Source organism: Petaurus breviceps, unplaced genomic scaffold (genome assembly GCF_028583685.1).
Source record: "Petaurus breviceps papuanus isolate PSGF00001 unplaced genomic scaffold, PetGlider_PUasm1.0 90847, whole genome shotgun sequence".
NCBI lineage: Eukaryota > Metazoa > Chordata > Mammalia > Diprotodontia > Petauridae > Petaurus > Petaurus breviceps.
Window position 1 is genome coordinate 25,988,251 of NW_027187360.1, and position 21,525 is coordinate 26,009,775.

Consider the following 21,525-nt stretch of genomic DNA (forward strand, 5'->3'; position numbering starts at 1 on the left):
ATATTATATTATATTATATTATATTATATTATATTATATTATATTATTATATTATTATATACAGAACTAAAGCATTTAGTTAGACATCAAAACCAGTAAGCTGATTCCATCATAGTACCAAAGATATTCAGAAGCCATAATAACGCTGAGAGCCACAGCTTCCTTCAGCCTTCCCACAAACCAATACAAGATCAGTATTTACTCACAAACCTCACTATCTCCTTGTCTCAACCTCCTCTCTCTCCCACGTCTCTCTGGCTCTGAACAGCTTCCTGTGGGCTCTGCTTCCCTTCAGCAAACCTCTCCCACCACAGTCTCCATGTGACTACATTCAGCCTATCAGGGGGGAGAGTAGATCTTCAAATTCCCATTCCCATTACAGTCCCCAAGACAACGTTATCCTCGTCCCTCATATGGCTCCAATGTATCAGTCATAGAAAATGAATTTATCATCTTTACCATTCCCCTGGCATAAACAATGATCAGCCTAGACAGGTGGGAACAAGGAAGCCAACTGGCATAGTGGGCTGGCATAATCTGTTCTGAGTCAGGTTCCCAAGCACTGGTGATCCAATTGGGCACAAAACTTCCTAAAGAACAGCAGTCCTGATAAAGAATAATAAGCCATAGAATCCTAAGGAGTAAATCTGGCTCTTTCTTTCTACTCGATGTGCTTGTCTGACTCAGGAAGCAGTGCAGAAATGTAGAAAGAGAGAAAATAAGCACTTATATTATATCGTTGCATTTATATTATGGCTTACTATGTGCTAGGCACATAGTAGTGCCAAATGTTTTGTTCTGTTTTACAAATATTATCTCACTGGTCCTCACAACAACTGTGTAAGGTTGGTGTTATTATTATTCTTATTTTATAGTTGAAGAAACTGAGGCAAACAGAAGTGACTTGCCCAGGATCACACAGCTAGTATGGACCTGGAGTCAGGAACAATCTGAGTTCAAACCCCAGCTCTGGAACTGTCTGACCATGGATGTGTCATGGCCTCACCAGGATGTTGAGAGGATCAAAAGGGGTTATATTTAAGTGTTTTGCAAACTTTATCATTTGGAAAGAGAGTAGGTTTGTAGACCTCTGGATGCTAATGCAGGTTCATATTTGGTCCTCCCAGGAGCTGATGGATTCTTTAAATATTGACCAAAGTCAGACAGTGGGGGACAATCTGGTCCCTGCCTCCTATTTCAGTCTCAGGCACATTATGTACCACAAATGCCTCCTTAGAACATATCTGTTTGTGCCCATTGGGGTGGTTGTTATAGCTACATGTTATCTTTGGCAAAACTAGGATGGAGAGAAAAAAAGCTCCCAGGGACAAAGTGAAGTGACCCTCAAGTGGAGGGCAGATAACTTTACCCAGAGCCATTAGACTGAAAGCTCCCTGAGATCAGGAGCTATCTCTTGCCTTTCTTTGGAACCCCAGCACTGAATAGTGCCTGGCACACACAGTAGGCACTTAAGAAATGTTCATTCATTGACTGATGGAGCCATTGGTCCTCCTGGGCCTGCACCAGACCATAGCGAGGCATTCTGGGACACAGAAAAAAAGGATGAAAGAAAATTTGCTTCCAGGAGGGAACCAGGAAGGAAAAGGAGCACATAAGGCCCAGTAGAGAGGCCTGTACTCATGTTTCATAGCAGAGTGGTCCTCTTATTTCAAGAGAATGGCAGGACAGGAGGAGGCTAACTAGAGGTAGCCCTTCCTTGACTCAAGGCTGCAATGATCTGAATCTAAGGGTGAAGTGGGGGTACCAGGTCCTCATGATGATGCTATATAAAAATACATCTGTTAACAAGCAATTACTTGTTAAGCACCTACCATGTAACGGGCACTGTGCCAAGCACGAGGGGTATTAAAAAAAAAGGCAAGAGAGTAAATGAATAAAAATAATTATTTTAAACCCAGTTCCTGCTCTCAAGGAGTTCACAGTCTAATGGGGTAGACGACATGAAGACAAGGATGAATTTGAGGTAATCTCAAAGGGAAGGGACCAAGATTAAGGAGGACTAGAGAAGGTTTCTTGCAGAATGTGAGATGTTAGCTGAGAAACCAAGGATGTAAACCAAGGAAGCTGACGGAGGTTGAGAGAATGCCAGGAATGGGAGACAGCCAATGAAAATGGGAGGAATCAAGAAGCAGAGTATCATGTACAAGGAAGAGCCAGGAGGTCAGTCACTGGAGTTCCTCGGATCATAGAGTATATGGAATGGAGTAAGGTGTAAGAAGACGGGCAGGTAGGAAAGGGCCAGGTTATAAAAGACTTCAGCAGCCAGATAGTGGACTTTATATTTCATCCTGGAGGTAATATGTGTCCATAATGTCCAGACACTGGCGTTTACTGAATAGAGGTTTTAGGAAAACTTGTCCTTTTTAGGAAGATCAATTTGATAACTGAGTAGAGGATGGATGGGAATTGGGTAGCGGTATAAGGCAGGCTAATGCAATAATCCAGCAGGAGGGTTTGTACCAGCATGATGCCAGTCCTAGAAGAGATAAAGGCACATATTTGAGAGATATTACGAAGGTAGTAATATGAGAACTTTGGAACTGATTGGAGATGAGAGACTGACAAGTTAAAGATTATACTTAGGTTATGAGCCTGGGGGATTGGGAAGATGCTGATATAAATAATAATAACTTGTCAGTATGATAGTTTGCAATTATAATGCACTTTATGTTTATAAAGCATTTATCTCATTTGATCCTCACAGCAATATTATATGAACATCATTATTCCTAGTTTACATATGAGGAGACTAAGACTTGAGAGGTTAGGCAACTTTCCTAAGGTCACACACCCAGTAAGTGATAGAGCCAGACTTGACCCCAGATCTTTTGATCCTCAATACCAGGACTCTTTTCATCATGCCATTTTCCTCTCCTATTCCCACTAATTTAGGTTTTGCTTTGTACAACATCTGTTGACCCATAGAGAAGTTCCCACATTCCAGGAGCTTTGTAGGAAGAATGCAGGGTCTTGACACCAGAAGGCCTGGGTTCAAGTCCTAGCTCAGTCACTTGCTTAAACAAGTCTCAGTTTCTTCTTTTATAAAGTAGGATTAATATATATTTTTTTTTTAGTTTTACACGAACAAATCCTTCTTATTTGACCCTCTTTCTCAAAATATTTACCGAAAGCAAAGTTACTATCTAATTAGTCTTCACTTCTTCCAATTCCAAGTATTATGTTTTCTTACAAATTTTTCAAGACATTTATATCAGTCTTTAAACATTAGACTTCAATATTCAGAGGGTTGTTGTGAGGGTCAAATGAGATCGATGGATAACAGATCTGGCACCACATGGGAACTGATTTGAACCCAAATCCTCTAACTGCAGAAGCAGTGAGTGCTCTTTCCATTATGCCAAACTGCTCCCCTAATAATAATGTATTTGAGAAGCTTTAATGGTCACAAAGTGTTAAACAGATGTCAGCTATTAAACTCTCACTTGGTCTGAACAGCTTCTCAGATTGGGATTTAAATGCTTGGGGTCAACATCTGGCATGCTCTCTGATGAGAGAAGCCCATGGCTGGAGAATATGCCCTTATTGGCCAGCCCTGGGGAGAGATCCAATCCCTTGTTTCTTGCCCCTGAGAGTTCTGGCTAGGAGGGATGGTGCCTTCTTCCTTTCTCTTTTCAGGCAATAAAGCCCTGAAAGCCTCACTTTTAGGAGAGCAGAGGAAATGCTAGAAAACTGTCCTGTGCAGTCTCTTCAAGCCAGATCCCTGGAGCTGGTGGGCTGCTCTCTGGAGGGCTCCTCCAGCCACTCCTCGCCAGCCTTACTGCTGGTGACTCCCCAGCTGGTCAGTAAAAACTCTCCCTGCTGGTTTTTTGCAGTCAGAGCCAGCAGCAAATTCTTTTGCTTCCTCTGAAGCAGATGACCAGGAAGTGTCAGAGGAGAACTTTGAAGAGCGGAAGTATCCAGGAGAAGTTACCTTAACCAACTTTAAACTGAAGTTCCTCTCCAAGGACATCAAGAAGGAGCTGCTCACGTAAGTCTCCCTCTCTGGCTGGCAGGAGCCCCAGGAAAGTTTATCCACGTTTGGGGAAGGGAACTGACATTGTGTGAGAATTGTAATGCTTGGGGTCTCCTTCCACCCCATTACCATGGACACATGCCATGAGTAGACTATTTCCATTTTGTTGGATGAGGTTGAGTGACCTAGTCTTATGATCTACTGTCTTATTATTTCCCTAGGAGCATTTTCTCAGGCTGATTTGTTGTTGTTATTGTTGTTGCTGACACCCTGTGTGTGCTCTGGGTCCCAGGGTTTTGGTCCTAAGTCTGCCTCACTTTAGGCAAAGCTAGGAAGCCATTCTTCTAGGCCAAGGGCCGTGATGATGAAGTTAACTGTAGTCCCATGGTCCCATGTCATCCTAAAGGAGATAGGGGAGATGGGGAGGGGAAGGAGGAAGACTGACTCTTTTCTTTTTTTGTTTTTTAAGCAATCGGGGTTAAGTAACTTGCTCAAGGTTACACGGCCAGTTATTTCTGGGTATGGTGCTGAGTATCTGAGCCCGGATTCGATCCTAGGTCATCCCAACTCTGGGGCCGGTGCCATTACTTGCTGTGCTACCTGGCCACCCCAACTGACTCTTTTCTGCTTCATTATTTATCACTCTTAAATATTTTCATTTGGGGCTTATTTTTGTTTTGTTTGTTTGTTTTTGTTTCTTAACAATGAAAGTCCTATCCGATAGCTCAGAACCTAGCAGGCAGAACCTTGTCATTTAGAATGAGAAGCATAATATGAGGGAAACCTAATTTGCTTTATATGGCTGGCCTTTGAGGGTTCTAGCTACCTGAGAAGAACATGGTAGTCTCTTGCTCCATTCCTTCTGGGTAGAATTGGTCAAGCTTCCAAGCCCTGGGAAACACGGGATAATGCTGGACTCCAAATTTAAGTATGGGTACATTTAATTCTCCATTATCCACACTATAAGTCATCCCAAACACATTTTTAATCTCAGCATGCTTGTGGAATACTTTACCTTCCCCCTCCATAACCCTCCCCCACAGTTGGTGTATGCTCAGAGAATGCAAATTTATTCAGTATTAACTCAAGAAGGGCATAATTAGGAAAGTAAATCCTTTCTAAAGAGGTGGGATGTATTCATAAGACCAAATGCATTTGGAATGACTTTCAGATTATCAGCATCTCAGTGCCCCTCCTGGTGATTAGAATACGACTTTGTCTGGCTGACAGGGTGATTAGATTGTCTCATTCCAGCATAGTCTTCAGAGATAAATTCTGGGCTATTCCCACTGGAACCCACTATATGAGGTTTAGCTGTATTATGATCTAAGTCATTCCTTCCGGGGCCTAGTGAAGCCCCTGGATTCAGGCTATATTTGGGTGGGTGGGTGGATGGGTGAGGAGGGTGTACAAGTTTGCTGTGCTCACCAGTGTGGCAAGGGACAAAGTAGTTTCCTCTCTGTCCACACACAAACATTCCAAAGAAGCAAGTTCACCTTGAACAGCCAGGGTCTGAAGTTGGTTCTCCAGGTTTTGGGAGATTGGAGCTTTAATTTTAGTGGGAATTTTCCCCTCATTTGCCAATCTCAGTGATCCTTCCTTTAAGGGAAAGAAAAGTTTGTGCTAAACAAAATACAAGCTGGAAAGGTCTGCTGTTTTCTGGTTAGGAGATGATAAGGTCTGGTAGAAAGAACACCAATCTTGGAGTCAGGAACAATCTGGGTTCAAACCCCTGCTCTGACACTACAGTTATCATTTCCCCATTGCGACTTTCCCCCTCGAGGTTTTGCTATAATGCTGGTTGGCATAAGAAATTAAATGGGAATTTGGTGGAAGTCTTGTGGTAACACAGACAGCATGTGAAGGTCAGCATATGATACAGAAAAGGTTTAAAAACTCAAAAGTGCATAAAATATATGTATGGTATTGTATAATATCAACATATTTTGTCTTTTAACACCATAATATTTCAGACTTGTTCTCTGGTACAAAGGAAAGACTGAAAAATTTTACATGGATTTTCCAGGTCATGGGAGCACCATGCCTCTAAAACCCACAATGTGCAAGGGATAACTGTAGTTGTCTAATCACGGGCAAATCACTTAACCTTTGGAGGAGAGTCCATTTCCTCATTTATAATAATATCTGCATTTTTTTTCTTTTCTCACATGGGTATTATAAGGATCAAATGAGATAATGTATGTAAAGCACATTAGTTTTTCATAAACATGAGTTATTGGTGGAAATAAGGACTCCCAAATAAGAATGCTTCTGGAAGGCTTGATTAGGTTTGGCTACCCACATCTCTGTTCCCAACTACTCTAGGCCTTTATTGGAGGGGGGGGGGGTTTCTTGTTATATTACAGGAGGACTCATCTCTGCACACATCTGTTTCTCTTGGGGACTGACACTTTCTGTTTCTTTGTTCAGCTGTCCCACACCAGGCTGTGATGGCAGTGGACACATCACTGGAAACTATGCCTCCCATCGCAGGTGCGTTGCCTTCTGATTTCAGGTTCTGACTCTTAAGCCTATTTTACGTGTGGATGGTTTGGTACTTCTTTTCCCTCCCTCAACTCACCCCTCCTGCCCCCCTTTTTTTTGGCCTTACCCAGATATTCCATCTCTTCTCTTTCAGCCTTTCTGGTTGTCCTCTTGCTGACAAGAGCCTCAGAAACCTCATGGCTGCACACTCTGCTGACCTCAAGTATGTTTGCGCTCAACTTGAATCTCCTCTGGCCTGTGTTGACACCCTTGCTTTCCCTCTCTTCTTCCATAGAGGCCTCAGCCAAAATTCATCTCTCCAAAGGCCTGTGGGCCTGGGCCAAGCCCAGAGGGAAAGCTGGGAGACACCCCTTACTCTAAAAGGAGAAAATATTTGCCTGTCTACCTGTCTGCCTGTCTGCCTGTCTGTCCGCCTGCCTGCTTTGGGGGCTTTAGACCCTCAGGAAGGGCTGTTTGGGGCTGTCTTGGGCTGTCGCTAGTGCTGCTATTACTGCAACTTCTTATTGCTCATTGCCTCCAGCTGCTCTGGTCCCTCTGATGGCCCCTTGTTAGGTGAGGAGAGATGCTGGTCAGACACTTGGGTCCCCAGGTGGGCAGGCTGCTCAGTCCTAGGAGTAATTTGGGCTTCTGGAGCTGAGATTCCAAGAGGAAGATACAGCCAGGACCAGCCTCCCCTCAGCCTTCCAAGGCTTTCAAACTGTGCTGCTCCTTCTCCCCATCTGGTCCAGTTCACTAGCCTCCAGTAGCAAAAGTCTTGAAAGATCTCTATGTGGTCTCTGGGTAGGGTTTGCTGCCCCCTCAATATTTAGGAAAAGCTGCAGGCCTGCCCGTGGAATGATTTAGGGGGTAGCAGACCATGTGACTTTTGCTAATTGTGAACTGGAAGCTGATGATGAAAGAAAATGCTATTCCTTTTTCCTTTTTTCTTGATACTTAAGCTGCTTCTGGATGAGAGCAGAGGCTCCTCAATCAATTCCCTGAACCTTCCTGTCCCTTTCTTCTGCTCCTCCTTCCCCACCCTAATTGCCTTCCCTAACAGATGGATGAGGTCACCATCTTACCTCACCTGCTCAAAGATAGCTTCACAGATGAGTTACCAAACACCCAGAGGTTTCCCAGATGTGCAGTATACATTTAGAAGGATGCAGTGCGTTCTTTACAGTTATCCTTTGGGGTCATACCCTCAAAGAAGCTAGAACCATTGCCATGAGCTGAATTATGGTGGGAGTGGGGGGAACATAGAGGGGATTGCAACACTGACATGACCTTGAAGGCTGGCCATTTACGTTTTTGTCCTTGGAGCAACAGGATTTGCTGGAGCTAGGCTATATCATCTTGATCAAAAGCATGATAGCTTAGAAGGAGTCAAGGACCCCCCACCTACCTGCTGAGAAGACTTATGTTTGAGTTGTAGTTCCAACACTTGCTATCTGTGTGATATGGGCAAACCAGTTAACCTCCCTAAGACTCAATTTCCTCATCTGTAAAACGGGAATAATACTTGCCCTGTTTATGTCAGAGGTAATGGTGGATGGAGCTGGCTGAAACTAACTCCATGAGGACTGTGGCTAGGAAAAATGGTTGATTTGGTTACAGCTTGGTTGAATTGCACTTGCTTGAGGAAATAAAAGGGTGGAAATTTAGGGGAACTTTTGGAAGATGGACAAGTGGTATCTATTGTCAGTAATCATTTCAACTGGCCGTGGTAGTGCAGCATGTGGCCAGATTCAGTTGTTTGCAAGGGAAAAAAAAACAAACCAGCTACAGGTAAGTCTCCAGGGCTCAATCAACCAATAACTATTTATTAACTGCCTACTCCTAAGTGTATAGGTGACAATACATAAGATAGTACTTCTCATTTAAGTATTCTGTGGCAAAGGAGAAAATATCAGAGGCATTACCAATAATTACCCTCATAAATAAGACAAGGGCAATATTTCCATTAGACTACATTTTTAGAGGGTCAGCTAAGTGATCCAGTGGACAGTGCCAGGCCTGGAGTCAGTAACACCTGAGTTCAAATGCAGCCTGAAACACTTACTATCTGTGTCACCCTGGTATAGTCACTTAGCCCTGTTTGCCTCAGTTTCCTCATCTGTAAAAATGAGCTGGAGAAAGAAATTGTAAAACACTCCAGTATCTTTGCTAAGAAAAACAAAAACGACCCCAAATGAAGTCAGGTAGAGTCAGACACCACTGAAATGACCGAACACTATTAAGTGCTTACTACAGGGTTCTGAGTATTCAAGCACAAAAATGAAAAGTCCCTGCATTCAAGGAGCTTACAGATCAGGTTAACATTAGAGAAAACAGATTCAGTTGGGTGAGGAGTTTGGAAGCCAGACTACAAAGGGTTGAAAAGTGAGTGAGAGGAAAGGAAATAGAAGCAACTAATATAAAGAGACTTTCTACAGGAAGAATATTTTCTTCTCAGAAAGAGTGGTGCCACATTGTTTGGAACACAGGGAAGTTTCCTTGGAGGCTATAATGAAAAGAGTGCTGGATTTGGGTTCAAAGCTCAGTTCTGCTACTTGCTACTTCTGTGATCTGTAAGGCTCCTTATGAGCATTAGTTTCCTAATTTGTAAAATGAATGGGTTGGACTAGATGAACTCTAAGGTCCTTTTCAGTCCCAAACCCATGATCTGATGTTTCTGGTATTCTACCCTGTAGGAAAATCACCTGGGGAGCTATATTTTGTGAGTGAATTTTCCATTCCTCTGGGGGATTTTCTGTGCAGTGGTTATGCTTGGTGCTTTTCCAGTAGCTAGGGATTAGCCTTCTAGTGTAAGTGAATTTATGATCATAAGGACTTTCTGAGACAACGCTGATGCAATGACTGTCTGAGACCTCCCCTCCCACTCCATTATTCTCTAGGAGTCTTTGGGAGCTCCAGACATAACAACATACCTTATGGGTTATTGTGTGGAAAGTGATTTGTAAACTATAAATTCTTATATAAAGGTAAGCATTTATTGTTGCCTCTTCAGTAAGAATGGTGGGAGGTGGCATCTTTTCTTTGGAAAATCATAGATTCCAAGAGTTAACAGGGACGTCAGAAGCCATTTAGTGTGACTGTTGCCCAAAGTAGGACTCTCCTCTCCAGTATCTCCAACAAGCAGAAGTCATATAATTTCTGCTTGAATATATACTCTGATGGGGAACTTACTTCCTAACAAAGCAGCCCATTCCATTTTCTTACTGCTTCAAATAATGAAATCTGATTCACTGTAATTCCCACCCACATGTCCTAGTTTATCCTCTGGGGTCACACAGAAAAAAGTCTAATCCCTCTAGCACAAAATCTCAGATAAATGTCCTCTACTGAACAGTTAGGATGATTGGTGAGGGAACAGGAATTGCAAAAAATTAAAGTTGCCCAAGCCCAACCCGGGTACAAGTGCCTGATTTTTTTTCTTTTGGGGACATTTCCAGTCTGTGACCACATAAGAGTTCTTTTTGTGACTTCTGCCAAGTCCACATGTCTTCCACTATGAGGCAGTGATAGAAACTAGAGAACTCAGTGGGCATCTTTCCTATGGACTCTGGCTTTCTTGAAAGCAGAAATAGGTAGGTGACTGTGCCTTAGCAGGAAACAGGACCCACATTCCAAACATTAATTATGATGGAAGAAGGATGAATTAGCCCTCTGAATCCACAGAGAGGTTTGGGATCACAGCTACCCATCATAGTCAGCCATCCAGCCTGTAACAAGAAGGAATGGGTCAGGGTGTCCATGTTCATTTCTCCTGGACTGAGCCATCCTCTGATCTCTTCATTTATGAGAAGTACTTTGTGGCAAAGGAGAAAATATCAGAGGGATTACCAATATGTAATCCTCATAGTTGCAAGAGCAACTTTTCCACTGGGCAATGGGGGGTGGGGGTGGCGGTGGGGGTGGGGGGGCAACTAGGTGATGCAGTGGATAGTTCCAGGCCCAGAGTCAGGAGACCTGAGTTCAAATCCAGCCTGAAATACTATCTATACTACTCTGGAATAGTCATTTAATCTTGTTTGCCTCCGTTTCCTCATTTGTAAAATGAGCTGGAGAAGGAAATAGGAAACCACTCCAGTATCTTTGTCAAGAAAATCCCAAATGGGGTCCCAAAGAATTAAACACAACTGAAAAATCGGAATTGGAGCGTTTTTAGGAGCTAATAACTGCAAAATAAACATTTTCTGGAGGCTAAATAGCACCATAGCAGGTATGGGTCTTTCTCTCCTATTCCCTTCTCAATTCTGCCCTCCTTCAAGTCCTCCCTCCTTTCCTACTTTCTTCCTCTTCTCTTTTGTCTCTTTTCCTCCTCTTCCTCTTCTTTTTTTCTTCTTCTTCCTCTTCTTCTCCTCCTCCTCCTTTTACTGATACTACTACTACTGCTACCTCATCCTCTTTCTCCTTAATATTTTAAAATTCTTCTCACTTCTGGTTATTTTTTTTTTTTAATTGGTGGATGAATTCTTCTAAAACTTAGAACAGCCATGTAACTTTCTGGATTTTATCTGGGTGAACTTTGAGGACACTAGTGTGGAAACACCCCCCCTTATCTAGAATACAAACCAATCAAACCCATGGCAGGCAGGCAGGGTACTGGAGAGAGTATTGGACTTGGAGTTGGGGAGACCCAAGTTTATATCCCACAGACATTAGTCATGTAACCCCAGGCAAGTCACTTAAATTCTCTACCCTCACTTTCCTGGTCTGTAAAAATATGGGTGGTTGGACTTGATAGCCTCTGAGGTCCCTTCCAGCCCTGTATCCAAGATTCAAATTAGTTCCTGAGGCTGCCTAAGGGGATATCTGCCCCACAGTCAGAGCAAGGCTTGTCTTGGGTGATTAAGGTCTTTTGAGATGAAAATCCCCTTAAAGAGTGGGAAGAATGCTTGCTTGTGTCAGAGGATTTGGTTGGAATCCTGCTACTGTCACTTACTATTGGTGGGACTTTAGACCAGTCATTTATTCTCCCCAAGCCTCAGTTTCCTAAATGAGGAAGTTGGACTAGAAATACTCTGAGGTCGCTTCCAGATCTAGAGTAATGATCCTGTGATCCTTAGACTTTTGGATTCCGAATGTCACCCCAGGGAGGTAGATGGAGCTGATGGGATAGCTTCAGAATTCCTCTCCAATCTCTCCATGCCTCCAGTTTAGGTAGGGATGTGCAGCTCCTCTCCTAATTCCCATTATTCAGGTGTCTGCGGTTACTCCTTCCTTTCTTGTCTCTCTTCTTATTTCTTCTAGCTCCACATTCCTTGCCCAATATAGCCATAAGAAGTATATGGGCTATAATATTTATAGTTCATTAGCTCTAGAGGAGTGGTATTTAATTGACCCTTTTGTGTGTCATGGATCCATTTGACATTCTGGACTTTTTTCTGAGTAATATTTTTAAATGCATAGTAGTACAAAGGAAATCAATTATATTAGAATGCAATGTGTGTGTGTGCCTCTTCTTCTCTTCCTCCTCCTCCTCCTTTTACTACTACTACTGCTGCTGCTTCTGCTGCTACCTCACCCCCTTTCTCCTTAATATTTTTAAATTCTTCTCACTTCTAGCTATTTTTTTTCAAAAATAGTATGTGTGTGTATACACACACACACACACATATATATATATATATATATATATATATATATATATATATACACACACACACACATACACATGTATACACACCTATGGCTTGTTTGAAGGACTTTCTGGTTTCTTCTCCCCACCCAGGATGAGTCCTCATGTTGAACTGATGTGCACTTTGCAAACCAACTCCTTTGTGTATAACATATCCATGGCTCTTCAAAGGGCAAGTTGGTCAGGCCCAGACTCACAGGGAGAGCTCAAGGTGAAGCACTTAGCACTTCACTGAGCCTTCTCTCACTCATTGTGTCCCCAGGTGGTTTTCCCCATGCTGAGCAGGTAGGAAAGTTGCAGTCCATGAACTTTTAAAAAGTTAAGAAGTCCTGGACTAAAGCAATGTGTAAAGTTGTCCAAATCCAGCCAGGGCAAAAGTACCTTCTTTGTTGTTCAGTCATGTCTAACTCTTTGCAACCTCATTTGGGGTTTTTGTGGCTACATTGGAGTGGTTTGCCATTTCCTTCTCCAATTCATTTTACAGATGAGGAAACTGAGGCAAACAGGGTTTGCCCAGGGTTTCACAATTAGTAAGAGTCTGAGGCCAGATTTGAACTCATGAAGAAGAGTCTTCCTGATTCCAAGCCCAGTGCTCTACCCACTGTACCACCTAGCTGCCCAACTTTCTTTGCCTTCTTACAAATAAATTGTTTTGTCTAGTGGCCATTATTTTGTGCCAGAACAGGCTCAGGCTTCCTTTTCTGGGATTCTAATGAAGCCTGACTCTATAATACCCAGACTTTCTAGAGGAATCATTGAGCCAAAGGCTGTAGCTTTAAATTGATCCACATTATGCTAATTTCTATGTAACTCAGATTCATTTCTGGAGGTATCTGTTATACCAAAGAAGCTTTTTAAAAACTTTTTTCCTTTAGAAATTGGAATCGTATTTTTGCCAAGATTAAATGAACTTGAACACTTAGAGCTAGGGCTTGGCTCAGGATTCCAGTCTCACAAGGCTTAAGCAGCTTTATATTTGGGCCAAGTTCCTGTCTTGGGAGAGGGGACACAATATGCTTTGTTGTAAGGAGGAACCAGAAAGAGTTTTGTAGCAAGAGAGACTGACCCTTCATTGAGGCCCACTTGGAAATCCTGCCCTCCTTAACATATACCCCATTTACACTGAATTGTATAATTAGAAATTACTGTGTCATTGCCCCTGTAATGAGGGAGTCACAGAAGAGCTGATCCACCCATCCTGCAGCTTTCCTACCTACCCAGCATGGAGAAAGCCACCTGGGGACACAGTGAGCGAGAGTGGGTTCAATGAAGTGCTAAGAGCTTCACCTTGAGCTCTCCCTGTGAGTCTGGGCCTGACCAACTTGCCCTTTGAAGAGCTGTGGGTATGTTATGCACAAAGGAGTTGGTTTGCAGAGTGCACATCAGTTCAACATGAGGACTCACCCTGGATGGGGAGAAGAAACCAGAAAGTCCTTCAAACAGGCCACAGGTGTGTGATACAGCAGCAGGTGCAGACAGAGAGCAGGCGGAGGGAAGGGGGAAGAGTGACAGAGTGTGTCCCTCTTGTGAGCAACCACACATCTGCTGTTTGTAGAAGCCTCTTGTAATATGTTTGCTGAAACAAGCACACACACACTACAACCGTCAGTCTGTGTTTGACAACTAGCTCTCATTTCTGTAGGGTGGCAAGGGATGTGTTTCTGTAGTCTTTAATGTCTGCGGCTTTTAAAGGTGGAGTGTGGGCTTGTGCCGTAACTTGCCCACATTCATAAATATCAGCTTTGTCTCTCACCTGCTCAAAGAAATGCTGAGTCTCTGTTGGAGTCTTGGGCCCCAGACATGGTAACCTGAGCAACTGCAGATTCAGAGGGATGCTGTGAAAATCCAAACTGCATGATATTATTTTTAATGGCTAGCAGCATTTTCCAAAGTACAGGATCTTGAACAAATAGGGTTCAGAACAGGAATGAGGAGACTTGCAGCTCTGCAGGAGTCTGTCTACCTCTATGTGGGAATATCAGCTCCCTCTGACCCCACACTGGGCTCTGTCACAGCAGTTGTTTGTCTTTCATTCTCAGAGAGGACCGTGACATAAGGACAGTGATGCCATGACTTGCAAGTGAACTGGATTTAAGTGAGGGAGGGCTGTGCAAAGTCTGAAGTCTCATTCTCTTCTCCAGAGCCATATGGGTCCAGGAGCCAGATATAGATCAGGATGACCAGAGATGACCCAGTCACAGCAGTTGAAGCCTATGCAAAGGAGTCGATCTTTTCTTTTCTCACCTAACCATGAAATACCCCTCATGTCAGCTGGAGCAATCAACTCTCAAGGCTTTGGGGGTGGGAGCTTCCTGCCTTTTCTGTCCACATGGGGCCTGGCATCTTTTTGCAAGTGTCTGGAAGACCCATAAGAGAATAAAAATCAAAAGATGAGACCTTTGCTGAGGGATTGATAGGCTTATAGATTTAGAGACGGAAGGGACTTCGAAACCATCCAGTCTAACCCCTTCATTTCACATATGAGGAAACTGAGGCCCAGAGGGGTTAAATAACTTCCAGAGCACAGAGGTAAATAAGTTGCAGTATCAGTATTCAAACCCAGGTCCTCTAATTCTAAATCTTGGGAGATTTAAGTTAAAGTACAGAGTATTATAATTGTCGTTTTTTATACTCAGACACTCAAGTGAATCTGTGACTTCATCAAACTAGATAGTCCCCAAAGAAACATATGGCAACCCACCCCTATCTGCCCCATTCTGTACAGCTCTTGTCCATTTTCTCCCCTAAGTTCACCATCAGGGGCAAACTTTTAGATTATAGAATCATAGATCAAGAGCAGGAAGACCACCTGGTCCAACCCTCTCATTTTACAGATGAGAGAAACTGAGGCCCAGGAAAGTTAAATAAATATTACAGATAGTTCTCACTTTATATAAATTTGCATTATACAAATTCAACTGGAACAAGCAACAGGACCCCTAGATGTCTGGTGGTAGGGCTCCTGCTTCTGGCAGGAGTGGCAATGGCCTAGCAGTGCAGCCCCAAGCCTAGAATCCTCTGCCAGCTGTGGGAACAAGGGGAGGTAGGCAGGCACTGAAGCCACTCTGACTGTGTGGGCCACAGAGCAGTGGTAGGGGTGTCCCCACCTGGGGAATGGTCCACTTATGTTAAGCGAGAACTGGCTGTATTTGGAATTCTTCTTTTAATTTTTTTACAAGTCACATACTTTCATACTTCAGTGGGAATATTTGACCTTAGCAATATATAAGAATGCATTTCAATGGTACATTTTGCAACCTGGTCAGCGTCTTCTCATCTTGTGTGATCCTTGTTCATGTACTGCCATAAATCTTCCAAAGATCTGCCCTTCTTCTAGCTTTTTTAATATTCTATGAGTACCAGATTCCCCTTATCCACTTATCACAACTAATAACTTCACGATTTCATCATGACCTCATCTGGATGGATCAAAGATGATCATGATATATATTGATTTTCAATCATGCAATCAATCCACAAGAGTTTATTAAAAATTTATTTAATATCAGGCACTGTGCTAGGCACTGGGGCTGCAAAGACAAAATTGGAACATTTCCCTGCCTTCAAGAAGCTTACATCTCCTTTTTGTTAAGAAAGCCTCACTGCAAGGCAAAGCACAAGCTTACCAACAGGTTTATGTGAAGGAGGAATAGAGGATGGATGAGGAAATGAAATAGAATCGCTTTTCTAAAAATTTAGTTTGTAATTGAGGGTATCTGGACTGAAGTTTGAGACAGTACCTAGCTAGAAACTATATAAAATCTTGAGGGAAAGGAGAGAGATTAGTTCTTATCTTTATGAGTTAGAGACCCAGAGGGGCATTTCTTAGCTGAGATTTAGATGGATGCAGAGGCAGCAATTTCCAGCTGAAATGAAAAGGCAACTTTTGGACCTAGAAGAGTTTGGGTCACATTTCTTTAGTGACTGTGAGATTGGGGGAGAGTGGCTAGCATGAAGGAAGGAAATACTGGCGTACAGACCAAGGGAACCAAGTTCCAGGGCTAAGAGAATGACCTAGTTTTCCTAGGAGTAACACATAAGTAACTTACCAAGTTAGCCAAGAAGTGCCCATATCAATAACAAGTTTATGTGCCTATGAAGAGCAACTGTCAGTATCTACAGGTAAAGTGGTCTTGGGTTCTGTACTGATTACTGAGCACCTACTGTGCTGAAAACAGCAAAGGAGATGTTGCAGGAAGAAAGGGCCAAGGTTCATGATGAGGAAAATTGTGGAGGAGAACTCCCCCAGTTTTTTGACTAGGGGAGGAAAAAAGTAGAATGTGACTGATAGAATGCAAGAGGGCCTTTTATGTTAACATTTACCCTGGGCCCATTTCATCACAAGGATGAAACTTGTTCAATGGGAAAAACTTTTGGATGAGAGTCAGAAGACCTGAATTCTAGCATGAAATTTTCCAGAAATTAATCTCATCCATGTTATTTAAACTCTCTGAGCCTCAGTTTCTTTATTTATAAAATGAACATGAGTGTGTTTTGCCTAACATATCATAAGACTATTGTGAAGAGAAAGTGTGATGATAACTGTTAAGGCACTTTATAAAATAATATAAGGACCATAGATTTAAAACTGGAAGGAATCTTGCCAGTCATCTAGTCCAACAGATAAGAAAACTAAGACCTCAGAAATGTTAGGTGACTTTTCGAAAGTCACACAAGTGTTAAGTGGTAAAGCTAGGATTTCAATGCAGTTTCTCTTACTATAAATCCTATGCTCTTTCTATCAATCCAGAAAAATTGTCATAATAAAATGAGGAATGAAATTTTGTTTTAAAAGTTATTGAGATATTCGTTATAAGATAACCTAGACAATAGGAATTTTTTTCTGAAAGGTTTCAAAATTAGATAAGTGACCACAAAGCCAATGGCTATAGAACCACAGTTATTCGTTGAGTCTACCATGAAGTCTCTGATATTCAGCCTGCTGAAAAGAGAAAATCTGTTATTTAGTATTTGGTGAGCTAGAACTTTCTTATGTTCCTACCCCTGGCCATCCTACAGAAAAAAATTAAATTGAAATTAAGAAATAAGAAAAATTTCATAAAAGCCTATGCTTATAACCCCAGATCAGACTGTTTAGTGCTCATTTTTTATAATGTGGAGAGTTAGGGTTTTGGATTAGGGTTTTTTCCCCATTCCCCAATTAGCGGGAGCTATAATCATTAGAGCTATTATTTTACATTAACTCCCAAACTTATAGCTTTTATTTACACATAAATAATAGTCCCTTCTCAGGGGATTTTTAAGGCATCCAAGAAAGATTAAATTACGCTATGCTTAGGATAGTTTCTATTAATTTTTTCCCTTGAGATCTGATTTGTTGAAAATTGTTGTTCCATAGGTATATATGGCAATTCTATTAATTTTATACATGCCACTCCCCAAAGTTGTCAAGTAGCAGAGTACTTGATGTATTGTTATTATTAACATTATCATTGGCCAGGCAAATCATAGTACTAATTTAATCTTGGGATCAGTATCAAAATTTAAATTCTAGACCCTCAAATAAATCTTATGGAATGCCCCATTGCCTTTTTTTATTAACTGTAAAATACATAGTTCTATAGCAAAGAGTGAGTCTCTCTTTTTTGTGGGCCTTCCTATGATTCACGGGGCTGCTTGGGCAACATTGGATCTATGACTGGCAGAGAAAAAGTCTGGTTATATAACAAAATCTAAAAGTACTGCTTTGTGACTTGGCATAATGTTAAGATTCTTATAGAACGGCTAATTCGGATAACCTATTTGTTATCAGGAGGCAGGTCAAGGGGAGTAGCTTGCTTATGTTTCACCTTTTCCCCTTTTTGGTTCTTTGTATCAGTGAGGATCGGATATGAGGATGTCACAAGGTGGGTAGGCCATTACCAAAATTCCATCAAAAACATTTCCATTCTGGGAAAGATGAGGGTGGGGGAGAGGGAAGAGGAGATACTCAGAGAATACATTGGGGAGATATTCTAAGGGTGGGTGCATTTGGCACATTTTTATTTTCACCCACTCAGGTCTATTTGTGGAAACCATCTCATTGGATTAGGTCAAGTGTATTCATTTAAAAGATAAATCTTCTAAAGTCCATTCACTGATCAGAGCCCTTCTAATCTCAATTTCCCATTCCTCTGCAGGTGCCCAACTCCTGGATGTGATGGTTCTGGTCACATAACAGGAAATTATGCATCACATAGGAGGTAAGATCTGCATAGGATTATTTGGCTCCAAAGTTAGTGAACATGGGACAGGCACCAGATGGGGTGAGGAATAAGATGGATATGGGGTGAACAAAGTTATAAAATTATGAATAAAACATTCAAGTTACTAACAGTTGAGGCCTATTTTCATCTCTTTAATCTGAGATTTTTTTTGGTGTTTCTAGCATTTGATTAGGTGCCTCTCTTTAATAGAATACAAGGACAAAAGGTCAGATTTTAGTTAATGCAATGCTCCTCTTAATAATTCTGCCTATTTATGACTTCTGTTATCACTTTAGAACATTAACAGGAAAGATCAAGTGCTTTTTATTTTATTTTTTTTTATTTTTTGCCTTTTTGGAGGGCAATTGGGGTTAAGTAACTTGCCCAAGGTTACACAGCTAGTTTTGTGTGTGTGTGTGTGTGTGTGTGTGTGTGTGTGGGTGGGTGTTAAGTGTCCAAGGCCAGAACCGAACTCGGGTCCTCCTGACTCCAGGGCCGGCATTTTACTCACTGCGCTACCTAGCCACCCCTGATCAAGTGCTTTTTAAAAAAAATTCATTAAAATTACAGTTTGTTAGCAGATACCTTATCTAGACACCATTAATTACAATCTGTCTCTTCACTCACTCTCATCACATACCCCCCAAATATGGGCGTAAAACCCACTTTGAGATCAAACTGTGGTAAACTCAAGAAAAAAATGGATGAGCCAGATGGATATAAGAAGTTATACTTCATAGTATTTTTTTTTCTTTTTAAACAACATAGCTTGTCAGGCTGCCCTCGTGCCAAGAAAAGTGGAATAAAAGTAACGCCTACAAAAGATGATAAGGAGGACCCAGAGCTGATGAAGTAAGTTTTCCTTAAGATCTTCTCTAAAATTGAGTTAGTTTGTTTTGCTAACTTTAGAATAGAAACTAGAATCTTTCTGACTTTGAAAAAAAGGCATCAGTAGATGCTATTGAAGATTTTACTCTTTGGTAATCACTAGTGACATTGAAAATGTGTCCTGTGTCTGACATCTAACAGACTAATTAATTTAAATATGAAAAAGTACACTAAGAAATAAATCGTGCTTAGGATTCAGGAAAGAAGACTCTTAATAATATAATAGGCAGTTAGAGGGCACAGTGGGAAGAGTTATGGACCTGAAATCAGAAAGACCTGACTTCAAATCTAGCTTCAGAAACTAATTAACCATGTGACCCTGGTCAAGTCACTTAATCTCTGTATGTTTCAGTTTCATCAAGTGTAAAATGTGGATAATAACAGCAAATGGCTCCCAGTGTTATAATAAGGTTAAACTCTTTGTAAAGGACTTTTCAATACTAGCTATTAGTAGTAATATTGTGGAAAAAACACTGGATTTGAAATCAGAGAACCTGGGTTTGAATCTTCCTTATTTGTAAAATGAGGAGGTTGGGTTAGATGGCTTCTTAGTCCTAAATCTTGCCCTTCTGGTCCTAAATCTATTATCCTATGAATTCAGAATTCTCAATATCTGTGTCTCGGTCATTGTGTTTTGAAGTGAAACTGTTTGATCAATGTTATCTTTGTAAATAAACCCAGTAATGATCACCAAAGATGGAACTACATTTTACGATAGCCAATAACATATGTACGTATGCACACAGTTTTGAATATTGATAGAGGTCATATAACTGACCTAACATCATGAACTTTTCAAAGGTGTTTTGAATTTTGGAATTTACAGAATTTAGCTTCTTGGGGGAACATTTACAAGCCAGTGTTTTCTTAGGGAGTGTCTGCTGCTAACAGTCAGGAGGGAGAGATATATTTAAAATGAGATTTTGAATTTAACCAGAGTTTTTGGTAGGGAAACTAAGCCCATAAATATTTAGAGAGCACAGTGGAGAATAAGCTCCACAGACAGAGAACACACTTTCTTGCTTTAGATTACAAGGGTGCAAATGCATACACACACAGGCAGAGATGACAATAAATGACCAGCATGAGAGGTGTCTGCCTAGCAAAATCATAGCTTAAAATAACATAGATGACTCAAGCCATCTATCTTGAACCAAGCCCTTGACACTCTTGTGTTTGAAAGAATCTGACTCATAGGATGAGAAATTAGCAGAGGAGGGATCGTTCTTTGCTCTAAGCATGCTAATTTTACACCAGAAGACAAGATGGGCCCCTGCTTTCTTTTTGAAAGTCCAATAACAGGTCTGGAGATAAGAGTAGGAATGTGTCACCAAAGCATCAGGTCTCTCGGAGTCAAGTGATGGGTCCTATCTACTTGTCTGACTTTGACCTTGCCCCATGTTATGTTTGCTTCTGGGTACAGAGGTAGCCCGAGGTTTAGCTTCCTTTTGCTGCTAACCTGCACCTAAGCCTTGATCTTTCCATTTTCATATCCTCCATTAAGTTCTAGTATTTCTCTGTCCTCACTTGATTGCATGTATAACAATAATTTGGGAGGTGGAGGCTATGAACTAACTTAAAAGCTCCCGCATATTCCAGAGGACCAAGTCCTGATGAGAGAGAGAGAGAGAGAGAGAGAGAGAGAGAGAGACCTCAGGTTCTCCTTTTACAGGGAAACAAGGATTGAGGGGTAAAGCTGAACACAAGGAGTAGGTAGAGTGCTACTACTGATTTGTATGGTAACTGTGCCATGTTTCTTACAATGGAGGTAGGTTGTGCTGTGAGCTCTGGAGTGTAGAGCTACTCTCATAATTGAATAGCTCTGTCTGAGGGCACTCTGTACAGTAAATTTGTCCCAAATTGGGCACCTCAGATTGAGGTAATAAATTCTGGCAATAAACTAAAGTTTGTTGTAATGTTCAATTCTAGTGACTCAGAAAAGCCTAATCACAACACTCCAAGAGTCAGCTTCCGGATGAATAAATGAGAGAGCCGTTAACTAAGATTTAGAATCTGGCAGGCACAGTTTGACCATCCAGTCTTCCATATCTCATAAATTTACAGCTGGAAGAGACCTTAAAGTTCACCTCTAGTCCAGGAGTTCTTAACTTTGTCTATGTCAGGGACCTCTTTGGCAGTCTGATGAAACCTATAGACCCCTTCCCAAAATAATCTTCCAAAATGTAAAACAATAAAGGAAAACATTTATTTTGGAATGCAGTTATCAGAATATTTTTTTAAAACAAGTTCATAGACCTCAGATTAAGAACTCCTGATCCAACCCAATACTACCCACACCCTTCACTCCA

At 41.6% G+C, this 21,525-nt stretch overlaps 1 protein-coding gene across 1 annotated transcript in view; it reads left to right on the forward strand.

Annotated features, from left to right (window-relative positions):
- The window catches only part of MYT1 (myelin transcription factor 1), a 197,682-nt gene that overhangs the window by 142,246 nt on the left and 33,911 nt on the right, over positions 1 to 21,525 (forward strand). The window contains exons 13-17 of the mRNA XM_069072685.1: positions 3,855 to 4,009; positions 6,425 to 6,487; positions 6,633 to 6,701; positions 18,263 to 18,325; positions 19,097 to 19,180. Coding sequence (XP_068928786.1) covers positions 3,855 to 4,009; positions 6,425 to 6,487; positions 6,633 to 6,701; positions 18,263 to 18,325; positions 19,097 to 19,180 — 434 coding nt within the window. The remainder of the gene's footprint in view (positions 1 to 3,854; positions 4,010 to 6,424; positions 6,488 to 6,632; positions 6,702 to 18,262; positions 18,326 to 19,096; positions 19,181 to 21,525) is intronic.